General features: G+C 36.1%; 1 protein-coding gene across 2 annotated transcripts; it reads left to right on the plus strand.

Annotated features, from left to right (window-relative positions):
* LOC123539498 (phosphonoacetaldehyde hydrolase-like) lies at window positions 1-14671 on the plus strand. Of its 2 annotated transcripts, none has more exons than XM_045324145.2 (6): window positions 1-79; window positions 5120-5303; window positions 6909-7038; window positions 7595-7711; window positions 13472-13573; window positions 14008-14671. In XM_045324145.2, the coding sequence occupies exons 2-6, from the start codon at window positions 5166-5168 to the stop codon at window positions 14364-14366; spliced, it is 846 nt and encodes a 281-aa protein (XP_045180080.1). In that variant the 5' UTR covers window positions 1-79; window positions 5120-5165; the 3' UTR covers window positions 14367-14671. The 2 variants fall into 2 exon arrangements, with proteins under 2 accessions (XP_045180080.1, XP_045180079.1); XM_045324144.2 differs by lacking the exon at window positions 1-79 and adding an exon at window positions 3294-3448.
* The last annotated feature ends 864 nt before the right edge of the window (window positions 14672-15535 follow it).

Below are 15535 nucleotides of genomic sequence, written 5' to 3' on the forward strand. Positions count from 1 at the left end.
TAGCTATTGCTTAAAGTCGACATATAAGTGCTATTTTTTTCTGCTATTTTTCTAAAAATAATATTTCAAAGGAATACAGGTACACTTAAATTTACTTTACATATTCTTTTATAATAAATATTTCTCAATGGAAATTGTCTCAAACAGTTTGCACATTGAGGCCCTTATATGATTCATTCAGAATCTGCTATTTTTTCATTAGAGTTGATGCATGGATCAATAACGATCCCATCAATTATAAACCTTAATTCGTTTATGATTAAGTGATGCAATGAAATATGATTTGTTGTATTATGGTGGCATATTTCTGCATTCACTTAAGCAGACAGTTTTCGCGAAATTTCGTACAGTTTACGTGAAAATTTAAAAACTTTTCACGAAAAGAATCTATTGTCCTAAATGGAAAAAAATCACGATAGTGCCAACTATTGCATATGATAACAGATACGGAATGAACAGAAATAATAAAGGGAGTTAAAAATAAGTTGATTTTGTAACCCATATGAATGTTATAATTAAATATCGATAAGTTTAAGACACCCTTAGGAGTGTTGGTTGGGGATTTGCACACACTTGATTCCGTAGAGGGGACTATTGGGTTATCTTTATGCAGTTCAGGGTACTATTTTGACACATTCTCGCGTTAACAAGATAATATTTTCACGAAAACTTTCTCCTACTTTCATGAAAAATTATTCAGTTTTTTCGCGAAAAGTATTGTTTTTTTTTTCGCGAAAGTTCATAAAATTTTCATGAAAACTTTATGTTTATCGTATGCAGAAGTATGCCACCATATTGTTGTACTACTTTTGCATTATTTAAATGAATATTTTTATTGAATGGACGGTGACACAGTGTTCTTGATGCGTGCAACAAGTTTGGATGAACTGTGCAAGTAATCCCAGTCAAGTGACTTTCCTACTGGTCAGCGAAACAAATTAACTTTCTAAAATATTTTTTGTAGTAATTACTTAATGTTCTATTAAAGGTCAATCTGTAATTTGAACATCAGATAGTGGAACGCTTGGCGACACCACGTAGCAACATTCTTTACGTACGTCGTTTGTTCAGTCAAATACCAGTTGTGTTCTCAAGCTGACAAATTTAACTGTAATATAGCACGTGTTATTGCTTTAATATACACATCTGAATTACAAAATCATATACATCAGCGCTATAATTCTTTAAAATAAAATCTCATGCGTTTGATTATGACTTTATAACTTTGCATTTTCCGTGAATACAATCTTGCCACCTCTCTCTCCCTCCCTCCCCTCCCACCATCACTGCCGCCCTCCCAGGAACACTCTTAATTTCAATTTAAGAAACAACGGGTTTGTTCTCCGCTTTCTTACATGAACAAAAAATAATGCATATATACTAGACGCAATGAACTTTGTCAGTCGTTGTGGAAAACAGTCGCCTCATCCAGGTAACGAATTCGAACTTGAGTCTATTTGCTGAGCGTCTGGATTTAATGTATTTCATTTTTAACCATACGGTAGTTTTTTTTTTACCCTTTGCACTTCGTGACACATGACTTGCACCTTTGCCATATAATGAGATTATTCAGGCTGTAGATGTAGCTTAACTTGAGATATGACTGTATCATATCTTCCAACCCATACTAAAATTATCTCCCCTTATTTGCAGTACAAGTGAGTAATACTAAAAACCAAAACAGGACATTTATGACAATTTTCATGTATTTATCTAATTGATTTAAACTGCGTAGCCATTCGTCAATTAAGAGCATATTCGTGTTTTATAATTAAGCATGCCACTAAAAATATGAGGAATAAATATAAAGGGCTTTTTTTGTACACTATCCCACCAGTGTAGCCCTATATACAAGAAAGTTCACAGTTTTAACTATTTACACATTGCTACATGTTTACAGCATTTGATACGAAAAGTTCAAGGATTCGTCATGAAAAGAAAATAGTGTAAACACTTTATTTTAAAATAAAACTGTAATTATGCCCTAAAGTGTTCCTGCTTGTGATTAAACACTTTAAAGGTGCATTTTCAAAGATTTTTGGAAATAGACGAAATGCTTACCTTTGTTTATAATAAATAAACGAAGTTTCATTCATTTTCTTTATATAATTCGCTTGTTTAACATTTCTTACTTTTTTTCTTGATTTTAAATTTGTTATTTATTTTTTTTTACATTTACGGAAGCCTTTGTAATGATAGATAAAAACAGTGCCTCATATAACATATTCGTATACAATTAATGTAAATTAATATGCCACAATCCAAATATTCTACTTCTGTCTTTAACACATCTATATCACATACAGAATCATTGAAAAACTGTAACACAATAAAATATACAGGAAATCAGGAGCAGTGATACTCGTCCCGTCAACTACATTGACACATCACGAAAAACTGAGTTCATTATCAAACTTTTTAGTACTGCATATGCAGTAACACTTTTACTTTCGTGGGGGCCTCCGTGGCCGAGTGGTTAAGGTCGCTGACTTCAAATCACTTGCCCCTCATCGATGTGGGTTCGAGAGAAGAGCCTCACTCGGAGCGTTGAATTCTTCATGTGATGAAGCCATCCAGCTGGCTTACGGAAGGTCGGTGGTTCTACCCAGGTGCCCGCTCGTGATGAAATAATGCACAGAGTGGCACCTAGGGTCTTCCTCTACCATGAAAGCTGAAAAGTCGCCATATGACCTATCATGTGTCAGTACGACGTTAAATCAACAACAACAAAAAAAAATACTTTCGTATTATTATAAATCAAACAGCGAGTAGATTTACCAATGAATTGAAATGATTTTTTTATTGTCCAGGCTTCAGGGCTTTAAAATATTAAGGTATTTTTGTTTTGTTTTATTTTTAAAATGACATTTCTTTACAATGTATTGAACAAAACAAATACAAAAAAATGATGCAGGTCACAGAAACCGCCAGCAACTGTGGATTTCCCTAGGGTTCCGACTCGTGTGCTATTTTTCACGATTCCACAGTTGCTCGTCGGGTCTTGTGTATTATTTTTCACGAATCCAGTTGCTCGTCGGGTGTTGTATAATATTTTTTACGAATCCACAGTTGCTCGCCGGGTCTTGTGTATTCGCAGCTAGGGCTACTCGTTAGGACGAATGCATTATTTTTCACGATTCCACAATTCCTAGTTGGTTTGGGTGCATTATTTTGCTCTAACCACAGTTGCTCTTGGTTTCTATCATGTAAAAATAACCAGTTTTGCAATATTGACACCCGTTTACCAGTATAATGTCATTTCCTCGCTACTGATGCACCAACGCAAGATTGATTTCCGATACAACCACCGTTCGTGACTACAGCCGCACGTGATCGTGCGTTGTTATTCTAAAGTACGAAAGTCAAGGACTCTTTGTGAATTACATGTAATACAACCTAATGAAACAATATTTATGTTTGTGCATAAGTGGAGGATAAGATACATATGGTAAGACTTTAAACTTTTTTTTTTTGCTTAACATTAAATATCGTCGTCCAGTTGAGAACAACGTATATTATTGATCCGTGTTGCTGTTACAGGTGTGTAGCTTGATCTAGTGTTACGCAATTTAACTTTAAAACTGAAGTATATATTTGCACACTGGTTCAGTGGATTTTCTCATGCCACAAGAATTTCCTATCTTCTTGAGGGGCCAAATTTAAGAAATTAGAAGCTCTTACACTGCGGTATCACAATTTACGTCATTAGGTGCAATTTACATAAAGACGTTCAACAAAATAACTGTCTTTTGTATATTAAATGGTAATTATACATGATCTGTATGAACACTGATGAACACGCATCTAGTTGCAAATTGACAGATATATATTAGGCCAAGAAAATGTGTTTTATGTCTGTTGTGTTGCAGTATGCACAGTATATGGTGTGTTTAGTTGAATTTAGGTAACACTGCTTCCACAGTGTAAGATTTGTATTTATCTTTGTTTTTTAAAACTATAATGAAAATAGATTGGCTGAATAATGTTGCAGATTAAATTGTGCCCGCCCACTTAGCTCAGTAGGTAGAGCGTTGGTCTACGGATCGCGGGGTCATGAGTTCGATCCTCGAGCGGGGCGCATGTTCCGTGACTATTTGATAAACGACATTGTGTCTGAAATCATTAGTCCTCCACCTCTGATTCATGTGGGGAAGTTGGCAGTTACTTGCGGAGAACAGGTTTGTACTGGTACAGAATCCAGGAACATTTGTCAGGTTAACTGCCCGCCGTTACATGACTGAAACACTGTTGAAAAACGGCGTTAAACCCAAAACAAACAAACAAACAAATTGTGAGGGAGGGCCTAAATTGTCCACCTGTCATCTTGTAATATAGCTGTACTATACCAGTATTACAAGAATGATAAAGTCATGTGAAGAAATAGTAGGTCACTAGGCTGTGGTGGGTCTTTAACAAATAATCCAGGGGTGTCCGAGAGGTTTGTTGTCTAATTTATCACGGATCAGAGTTCAGATGCACAGGAATGGTTTAATATCGAAGCATCTGAACAATGAACCGTGGTGAATTCGACAACGAACCACAAGAAGATCTGCATTAATTCTCCAGTATTGAGAATACGCACGCATTGAATATACATCACTATTAACCTAACCCTAATATACTATAACCTAACCAATTCAGTCCATTGTACACTCAGTACGTGCGTACATACAGTGAGGGCGGACCGCAAGGCATTGATTGTTTCCATTCTTACATGTTTGCTTAAATATTTTGATAAAATTCTGTTGGGCTTCATGGACCAGACGTCACACGGTAATTTGACGTCATAAATGAGGTTATTATGCTCTCTTACTGGTCCGCGCGTCAACCGTTGTTTATTGCCGAATATACAGAACTTTACTTTCTTCTTTGTCTAACTGGCAGTCAAAATTGACCCATGCTAGAGTAATATGTGTATGTAGCCTGGCGTATGAAGAAAGTATACTTTAGTCAGCATTTATACATTTTTAAATGCCTTCGATAACAAGATCATAACGGAAATGACGTCATACAATATGAAGACAAAACAGACGGCACAGATGGAAAGGTTTCCGGTTGTTCCGGAAGCAGTCGTGTCCGTTTTCATACAGTTGTATAAATCTTGTTTTTGTTGTTTTAGAACTTCAACCTAGACGAAAGCCTTGGTCAGTAAAGTCGCTTCTAGAATGTCGCAGAACTTCCGATTCGTTCGAAAGTATGTTGGTGGTTTGAAGGCAGCCATCTTGGATTGGAGTGGAACAACAGCCGATAAATATGTTATCGCACCGGCTGTAGTGTTTGTGGAAGTATTCGAAAAACATAAGGTACGTTAATTTTGTTGTGTGTTAAAAGCAGAAACATGATCATGGTGAGAGCGACTTTGGTATTTTTTATCTGGTTTTTACTTTTTTTTATATCCTGGTGCACCTCGGTTTACCAAGGCTACCCTAAGACCGTTTGTAGTCGCCACTTGTCATATTACTGTAATAACATCAGGGCTACAATGCACTTTACTGGTACGCACTTTCTGCTAGGATTTTAAATGGCAGTGTGTGCTTGTTGCATTCACTAAAATAAATTGTAACAATAATCTATTCAATAAACAAAAACAAAAAAAGAAAGAAAAACAGGGGTGTGGGGCGGTGGGGCGGTAAAGAGAGAGTATTGAAAATGCGTACCGGTAAACCGTAAAGTACAGGTTTCCCACTACCGGAGCTACTAGTAACTCAAATTTATGGGTTTCACATGAATAAAGTTTTAGCCATGTAGCATCTTCGAAACATGTATGGCTTCCCACATGTATCTCTCCGATATTTGGCAAACTGCAATTATTATACTTTAAACTGAAAGGAAAGGAAGAATCTGGAATTAGGCCTATATATTTAGTTAATTTTAATCCCAAAAAAAGAACAGACCACGCATCTGATTGAAGGTATAATCAGATCTATCTGCAATTACATTTATTTGAAAAAGTGAAATATTGAGTAATCAATGAAGAGAATTCACTCTATCTCCAATATCATTAAATGCTTTGCAAAGACAGATTGCTTTATTCTATTCAGTGTATGAAACGATACACATTTGAAAATGGGTATAATATGATAACAAAATTGCATATTTTTCATGGGTTTATCATAACAAAGTTGCACATGCTTTCATGGATTTATCATAACAAAATTGTATATGCTTTCATGGGTGTATCATAATAAACTTGTACATGAATAACAAAATTGTACATGCATGCATTCATGGGTTTATCATAACAAACTTGTACATGAATAACAAAATTGTACATGCATGCATTCATGGGTTTATCATAACAAAATTGTACCTGGCTGCATGCATTCATGGGTTTATCATAACAAAATTGTACGTTTTCTGTGTGTATCATAACATGCTTTCATGATGTATCATTACAAAATTGTACATGCTTTCTTGGGTTTATCATAACAAGTGAGGCTGGTAAAGGTCGCTAACTTCAAATCACTTGCCCCTCACCTATGTAGTTCGAGCCTCACTCGGGGCGTTGAATTCTTCATATGCGAAAGTTATTCAGCTGGCTTACGGAAGGTCAGTGGTTCTAGACCGGTGCCCGCTCGTGATAAATAATGCACAGAGGGGCTCCTGGGGTCTTCCTCCAGCATCAAAGCTGGAAAGTCGCCTATGACCTATAATACACGCACACAAGAGATAAATCTGTTATCAACATATGTCTTCATTCATTGATTAGATCGTCATTATAACATATTTTTATAATTGTCAATATATAGATGTGTCAACTGGTTTGATGAAGAGAAATTCATTAAACATTTTGTTGGAGTCAGAACATTGAATGGGGATAAGTGATTTGATAATTTAAAGTATTTCTTGAAAAAAAATCCTCGAGATATCTTTTTTTGATATAACCGTCACACCTATTTCATGTGCAGGTCCCGATTTCAATGAAAGAGGCTCGTTTACCTATGGGTTTACGGAAAGATCTTCATATAAAAGCCATTACAGAACAACCGGAAGTGAGGGAAAGATGGAGGTCCGTATATGGCCGAGATCCAAATCAAGGTTCGTTCTTGATATGAGCCGCGCCATGGGAAAACCAACATAGTGGCTTTGCGACCAGCATGCATCCGTGCAGTCTGGTCAGGATCCATGCTGTTCGCTTTCAAAGCCTATTGCAATTAGAGAAAGTGTTAGCGAACAGCATGGATCCTGACCAGACTGCGCGGATGCGCAGGCTGGTCTGGATCCATGCTGGTCGCAAACCCAATATGTTGGTTTTCTCATGGCACGGCTCATATATATTTTAGGTTTGTTTAAACGCTTTTGTGTAGCAATTGCAAAGTTAGGAAAATCTACACGCTGCTATATTAAACGAATTTATGAGTTTGACTGTCAAATGAAATACGTCTGAGCCCTACGTGCTCGCAACGAGGACCACACACTCTATCGTAGGACGTGATGGCCTCGCGGGTGAGCAGTTCCTCACTGAGTGAACAGTTAAAAATGAAGCAACGCATTTTTAGTGCAATAAAACAAAAATAAAAAACAAAACAACTCGCTTACTTTTATCTGAATCATGAAAAACATAGGCTTCATGAAGTACATTGTTTCTTTGCAGGTGATGTAGATAACATGTTTAAAGACTTTGTGCCATTGCAGTTGGGCTGCTTGCGTAAATACACAGAGCTTATTCCTGGAACTGTACAGGCTGTCGATACACTGAAGAAAGAATATGGTCAGTAAAGGTGTCTGTTTAGAATTACCGTCACTCCGTCTTTATTATGGTCAACGATTTTGTGATACTCCCTTGCAACCCATTATGCATTATAATAATTATATACAAAATGTATCTGGTCGATGTCGGACAAGTGTGGTTTTCAACAGTGGTCCGATATCCTTTTGGCTACCATAGCAGACTAATACGTACCATAAAAACGGGGGTCGCTATTACCGCTATCATACACCGACTGACTACCGCAGACGCCTAAAACGTACCATAAAAACGAGGGTCCACATTACCGACATCGTACAGCGTAGGACTACCGGGAATTTTTATGTTTTCTTTGTATCTGGAGGGAATTTGAATGCTTCTTATTTTTTTGCAGAATTTCATCTGAAGTGTAAACTTTCAATATGTTATTAACAAAACGGTATGAAATCAGTTAAACTAATAAGTAAAGTCATTCATATGACATAGTAGATAGTATTACGCAACAAATATCAGGTGTCCACTAAATTAAAAAACAAAATCAAACGTCTCGTGCGCAATAGTGTTCTAAAATCATTGTTATCGCAAAATGTTGATAAGATAATCCTTTTCAGGCAATTAAGGGATAATTACTCTCCCAAAATACCAATTAGTTGTGAAGGTTGCTCGTCGCGGTAATTATCAAACTCATTTTTTAAAACTTAATTAATTACTCATTTTTACGCTATGGTATTTAAAGCTATTTTACTACGTCTGCATAATGCGGCTTCGGCATTCTAGGAGTCTGAAAACCACAGATCTGCCACTGATGCGTTTTGTAGACTTTTCTCCAACTACTTTGACTGTGGCACTACGGTAATTCTGAACTTTTTCCAGTAAAATACAAAACTGCTCTGTGGTAATCTATTGTGATGTGCAATCACTATTTAGTACATACGATTTTCTACATTGAAATAGTGTACATTTATACACTACGGCAGTAATACTTTGAATTGTAATTGCACATGGAATATACATACATGCCCTGTGGTAATTCTCTACAGAACACATCATCGTTTTTTGCCACAACGGTAATATATATGCACACTTCGCTTCTGCCAGTAGCATATTAGACGTGTGTACATTTATCCACTATGGAAGTATTGTACTTTTCAACTTTAAAACTCAAACTTTATTTAAGAATGCATTAAAATTATTATTTATTCTTAAGTTCACAATGGTAATTTTGATTTTGCGCTCCATGCATTACGCATTATAATGCATAGCAAATCTGGAATGCTTTATAAACGGTACAGTTTTCAGTATTCCACATATGTGTAACTGTGCATGCTCATTATATTTATAGTCCGGGTCCGTAGTGTAGGAGAAACATTCATTCACTTGTATCAAATCCGAACAAAAACAAACTATTCATTTATTTACTCTGATACTGTGTCAGACTGGCAATTTTCTTCAAAGGTGTAAAATCGTCTTTGCACGGTTTTGGCAATTAATTCTACCCTATCGACACTATGTGTAGGTAGAAATACTTTGAACAACAAAGCATAGCAATTATATGCTATTGCAATATGGCCTGGCGACATGTGTGATTCTACCGGGATCCAACACTCAATCTCCCGATTATAAGGAATACGTTCTAACCACCGAGCTACGGCCACCAGAAAGAATAAAACCTTTAACTCCAGCCCGATTACCGGAAAGCGTCTGTGATACCCGACTGGGACACGCTCTCATTTATATAAAATGATATTAAAAAAAGAAGTTATTTGAAAATCTGTTTGAAAGTCAATAAGGCATAACAAACAAAGAAAAAGACACTACTACCACGAATTGTTATTCGGCCTGTTTGAGGTTTGTTTAGGCACTTGCATCAGATACACTACAAAAAACCAGATTATGAAAAGGTATAAATTTAAATGAACATGAATAACGTATATTGATAATAGACAGTCAAACTTATGGTCTGATCTGCTGACATAACTGGTAGGAGACTAAATGTTAATTGCAATAAAAGCATTTTTTTTTTATATTTACAAACAACCTTATGATAGAAAATAATAAAAATTAACAACTGAATGAAAATTAAGGACAATACAGCACAGACAATTCCCCTTTGAACGGGTAGGAGGAAGGAAAATCATACACCAAATGCTACACAACCTGAACAACGTATTATGGACTAAATTTCATAAAAGACAGTCATACCTATAGTCCGATCCGTGGAAAACCGGTAGGAGAATAAAAGTAAAACATTAAGAGCAAACAAAACATTTGACAGAACATAACAAACATTACAGCTAAACGAAAACAGTTGTAAAAGCTATTACAGATGAGGATCATGCATTACTTACAAATCATCGTAAAAGGTAACATTGAGCATACGTAAAGATACATAAAAAGTTCACTCAAAGTCATGAAATAATTCCTGTTTTCTGTTGAATTTGTACTGTAGTCCGTTTAAATGAAACAATTTTGTCAACAACGTAAGACAATAACCGTAATTCTACAGTGCAACCTCTGTAGAGCAACAGCTTTTGGAAGATACAAATATTGACTGTTAATTAGCGGTTGTTGTTCTGGAGAGGTAAATTTGATAGTATATCTCAGCTTAGGGAAATTTTGATGATGTTTATATAGAGAGGTTTTTGCTTAAGAGAGGGCCGCTCTGGAGACGTTGTACTGTATATTATATAAACATGTATTTTCTGAATATGATCTTTAACAACATGTTAGACATGAGCCGTCTAAGTGCAACGGGGGTTTAGAGTAATTGGAATTGTTAATGACGAAAGAAAGACAAAATGTCTAATATTCAGTCTGATAAACATTTCATCGGTAGTACAAGTACTGTTTAATAATTAAGTTATGTGTATATTTTAATATGTCCGATTATATGATTTTTTTTATACCATATTATTAAAATGAAATCACTGTTACGTAGTAATGAAGTTACGATGACGTTCTTGGCATCACGAAAAAAAAGGTGTCACTGCACTTTAATAGCTTGTAACTTTAAAAGTACTTGAAATATCTTCATGAAATGTTCAGGGAATATTCAAAGGAAGCAGAAGCCAAACTTTATTAAAATGTCTTTCTTGGATTTCAAAAACATAGGTCTTAACCCCTTTTTCTTTGAGACAGCTTATATTAGAGAAGTATATTGCATGTGAAAATTAATTATTAAAAGATGAACCAATCAAACTTTCTACCTTTCGTACATATACACACGACACATAGTAAAAATATGTATGTACATCATGTTCTCACAAATCTTAGACACCGTCTGTGTCTTTCCCCAGCTTCAGCTTAGTGTCAGCTAGTCAGACAGTCATATCTTCTTTGTTGATTTCCCATATGATTTTGATGGCATTTTACGGGGTGATTCTGTTTTAACATGTACCTTCCTGGGTAATTCTTGCAACGATTATGTAGCTAAATTGAAGGAAGGGACTTCTTATTAAAATGTAGTAATAATGAGCAACAATAAAACCTATCAAATTATAACACAGAGCTTGATTTCTCGAAACATTGGAAAACTGTTCTAAGAAGATTAACCTGTTATGAGCAGTCGAATATATAATTCAGTAACAGACTCATCCTCTTTTGACATGCTTAAATGTTACGAGAAATTGGACCCAGATGGTTAATTTGAGTATATTTTTGGACTTGAGCGACTTGTTATGTTATCAGCAATGACTCAGACCCAGTTTATATATATTAAGCATAAGAAATTACGTTCACTTAACATAGAAAGGACTCAATAATACCATAAAATCATTAAAACTACCCATATGATTAATATAACTTTCTAATAAGAAGATTATTGTTATAGCTGTGTAAATTGACTACACTGCTTACAACATAACGATGACGTTGTTGTTCGGAGACCGACGGCGGTCTTTAGCTTCATAAGGCAAAACCGACAATTGTCCGCCCTTAAATTGAGATATTTCCATGTGAGTCTGAAAACTTTCTGTCAATGGTACCAACGACTTGCGTTTGTTTGGGTTTCCTTATTCTTGAACAGTAACCTCCAATCAGCTGTTCCGCTACCAGATGTAAATGATTCAATTTTTATTTAAAATTAGTTATAACAATATGCGTTTTCATATTATATATTTTTAGGATATTTCTTTCATCTGATTTAAATATTACATACAATCTATTTTTTAGTTTTAGGCTTTTACCTTAGTTAGATTAATTTATGATACATGTAATGTTAAGAAATAATAAGATTAAAACATGAGACTTCTGAGAAAAAATAACATACCCTCATCTGGAAGTTTTGGTACTCAACCCTTGGCCTAATGTCTTTGTACATAATTTAGCTGTTCATCGGGGCTATGTCAGCAGCAAACCATAGGAAGTAGGTCCACCACCTAAAGCTTGGTCTTTGAACTGTGTAGCTAATTCGGAGGTGATCTTACCTCTCCACGTCCCCCATGTACTTGTTGAATTGGACACAAGCGGGTAGACAGGGGTATACCTTCTTCTCCCATTTTACTTCAGGATTTACTTGCTTTCTGGCGACTGTATCCTGGTCTTTAGGAACGGGATTGGAACATGTATTCAAGTTGTAGACATGCCTTGAATCCTTCTCTACTGTAGCTACCATCTTTCCATCTTTTGTTTGATGTGTCATATGTTGTCCTCTGTTCAATGTTCTAACCGGATTATCTTTCTTTCGGATTGATTTCTGTGGTTTTAAATCATATGGCCAGAATTTCTGCCCTATAATAAAAGACCCACAAAGATGGATTGAGCTGGCAAGGAACGCCTGTTCCAAAGGGATCGATGTGTAGAATGTGTCTAGAAATACTATATGGTTTCGTTGATACACTGGCTCAAACAGATGTTCAACAACCTTCCTCGTTAGTCCTACTTCTTTTATACCTCAAAGATAAACTTGATAAATCCAAAGATACCTAGAAACAACATTTGCTGACACCTCTAAATATACCATTAACTGTATGTTTAATCTGAAATAAGTACCATAGTAGACGTTTGCAGGAAGAATGAATTTTAATGAAGTACTACAGTGTAGTTTTACTCATCCCATTGCTAAGGAATATAGTAGACTTTTGTGAGAAACTTGAATTTTAAGGCAGTGCCATAGTGTAGTTATACACATTATATGAAAATAAGTGCACTTCCATAGTGCTGAGAAAGTTACTATGCGAAAGGATTATACTAGTGATCAAAATTACCCTGTAGGCATTATTTATTCCCCCGAATACCACAGTAGTTTAAAGTAGAAGATGAGAAACTCAAGACAGTGCCGCAGCTTATTAATACATAGTAACACAAAATAGCACGTACTGCCACAGTGATGCAGTGACCTTTTGAATATGTGAATTTTAATAAATAACATAAACTGTATGTTTTATCTGCATATAAATACCATAGTAGACTATTGCAGGAAACAAGAAATTATAACTTGTGCCACAGTGTAGTTATACCGATAACCATACAATGACCATAACTACCATAGTGTAGCAACCGTTTTACATAAAAATTACCGCAGCGTAAAAATGTAGTATATTTTCGGTAATTTCTTCTATTTTCAATTGAGAAAAAATACGATTTTTACCAAAATACTGCAAATACCCAAAAATATAGTCTGCATTTGGCGGCTCAGGTAGCGCGTCGGGGTACGATAGCGGTAGTCGAAAGGATATCAATTTTGCAAGTTTTCTTGACGTAACTAGTACTATATTCCGGTATTACTTCTTGCATCAAACACAGCTATGCATTAGTCTATCATTTTGATTGTTCTTCTCCTTGCAGGAATGAAAATCGGAAGTACGACGGGATTTATTCGTTCCATGGTTGACGTTCTGTTAGAGGACGCTAAAAAGCAAGGGTTTCATCCGGATTGTACCGTGGCAGGTAATTTGTCTATATATTTTCACGACTGGGTTTTTGTGTGTCTGTTTCGTAAATAATGAGATGTATATTACAAAATCTGCATCGGTAAATTGGCATTAAGAACCATTCACGTATAAACCGTCAGATGCTGTTTTAGCCATTTGGCTAAAGGTCTTTCACAGTTTCTACGGGAAGAATTTTGACATTCGTTTCATGGTGTTATGCATGTATTTGCCATATTTTGATAACGGGTTTCGAATAAATTCATTCTGTCTGGGCATAAACAGATAAACAGATAAAGACAAATGCAACGATAATAATAAGAAGAAGTTGCGGCGAGAGCACCAAAGAGATATACATCACCTTTTTGAGCGCATCGAACTACTGTGGCATGTCATGAGCAGGCTTTTCAATAATTATTTTATTATATTTAATAATATGAATTTTTATTACAGGTGATGAAGTTGCCAACGGTGCAAGACCGAAACCTTTCATGGTTTATCGTAATCTTGATCTGCTGGACGTTCATCCAATCCAAGCGGTTGTCAAAGTTGATGATACTATTTCCGGTGTCGGAGAAGCTCTTGAGGCTGGATGCTGGGGTGTCGGATTGGCGCGTTATAGCAATTACATGGACGTTGACAGTTTCGAGCACGAGAAAACTCTAAGTGAAGACGAAATTCAAAGAAGACTGGAAATTTCCAGAGACTTATTGCGCAAAAGCGGTGCACATTACGTTATAGACACAATAGCTGATTTACCGGAAGTTGTAGCTGATATCAATTCGAGGTTAGCTCGCGGAGAAAGCCCCTAATATTCTGGTGTTCTCAGTACAACAGATAAAAATGGTGCTGCAACAATCTTTTGGCGTATAAAACTTCAATGGCATTATTATCATAGACATGGCTTCTGCATGGCCTATGTCATACCAAATTGAACCGTATTGGTTTCTTATAGCTTACCTCAAAGAACATAGTTACTGAACAAACGTTTAGCTCCAGTGACTATGAAATCTTTTTAAGTAATTATCACCATTTCACGCATATTCATTTTTGTTGTTTCTAGTCATATTGACTTACAAGTATAAATTCGTATATCAATAAATGGATCTCCATTGGCTGTTCTAGTTTCCGCTCTATTACTATCAGTAATAGTTGGATAATCGTAAATTGGTAGTATTGGTCACGTGACGAATGAGTTGTTAAGCACGGCATGATGGGAGTTCAAGAAGTTTGACTACTAGTATCCAAAGGAGTGGCCCCGTGACGACAATCGGCAAAACACGTATTCTCCGAATGTGTTTCGGCATTTTCCGGGTTTAACGGAAACTTATGTGCGCGTTTAGCTTCCTTACTTCCGAGGAATTCCGAATTGCCAACGAGAATACGTACGTAATCATTCGGGAATTTCCATGCGTCATTACGTGTTCATTATCTCTGTGTTTGAATAACGGAATCAGTCAGGTGATATTCTTACAGTATCTAAACCTCTGTGAGGTATTTTCATGCCAGTATAAGGAAACACTTCATGGTAACAACATACTTTGTAAACCTACATTAAATTAATGTTTGAAATCAACTTTTAACAACAGCTAGTAGACATGTACATTCAAGCAAAAACTGACGTTCTTGTCAATTTTTGGGGTAGTTTTAACAAGAGAAAAAAGTGTGTTAACAGATAGATTCTCGAGCTCGCGTACTGTTAAAACGCTTTCTTTATATACTGCGCGTTCCGTGGAAAAGCGTAAACGTCCTTAAGCCCTAAAACGGATAATTCAAAAGGAAATGACTTCATCTCCAGAATCTCTCGGGATACGTTGGTACCCTCATGCTACCGAGCTCGGGTACCAACCAATCCCTCGGGATTATACTGATGTTATAACACGAAAAACGTGCGTTATCCCAACCTTCCCGCACGATAGTTTAAACCCACAGAAAGGCAGACTAGATCTTCTGACCAGTACCAGCTCGTCAAGTATTGGCA

Source organism: Mercenaria mercenaria, chromosome 18 (assembly GCF_021730395.1).
Source record: "Mercenaria mercenaria strain notata chromosome 18, MADL_Memer_1, whole genome shotgun sequence".
Taxonomy (NCBI): domain Eukaryota; kingdom Metazoa; phylum Mollusca; class Bivalvia; order Venerida; family Veneridae; genus Mercenaria; species Mercenaria mercenaria.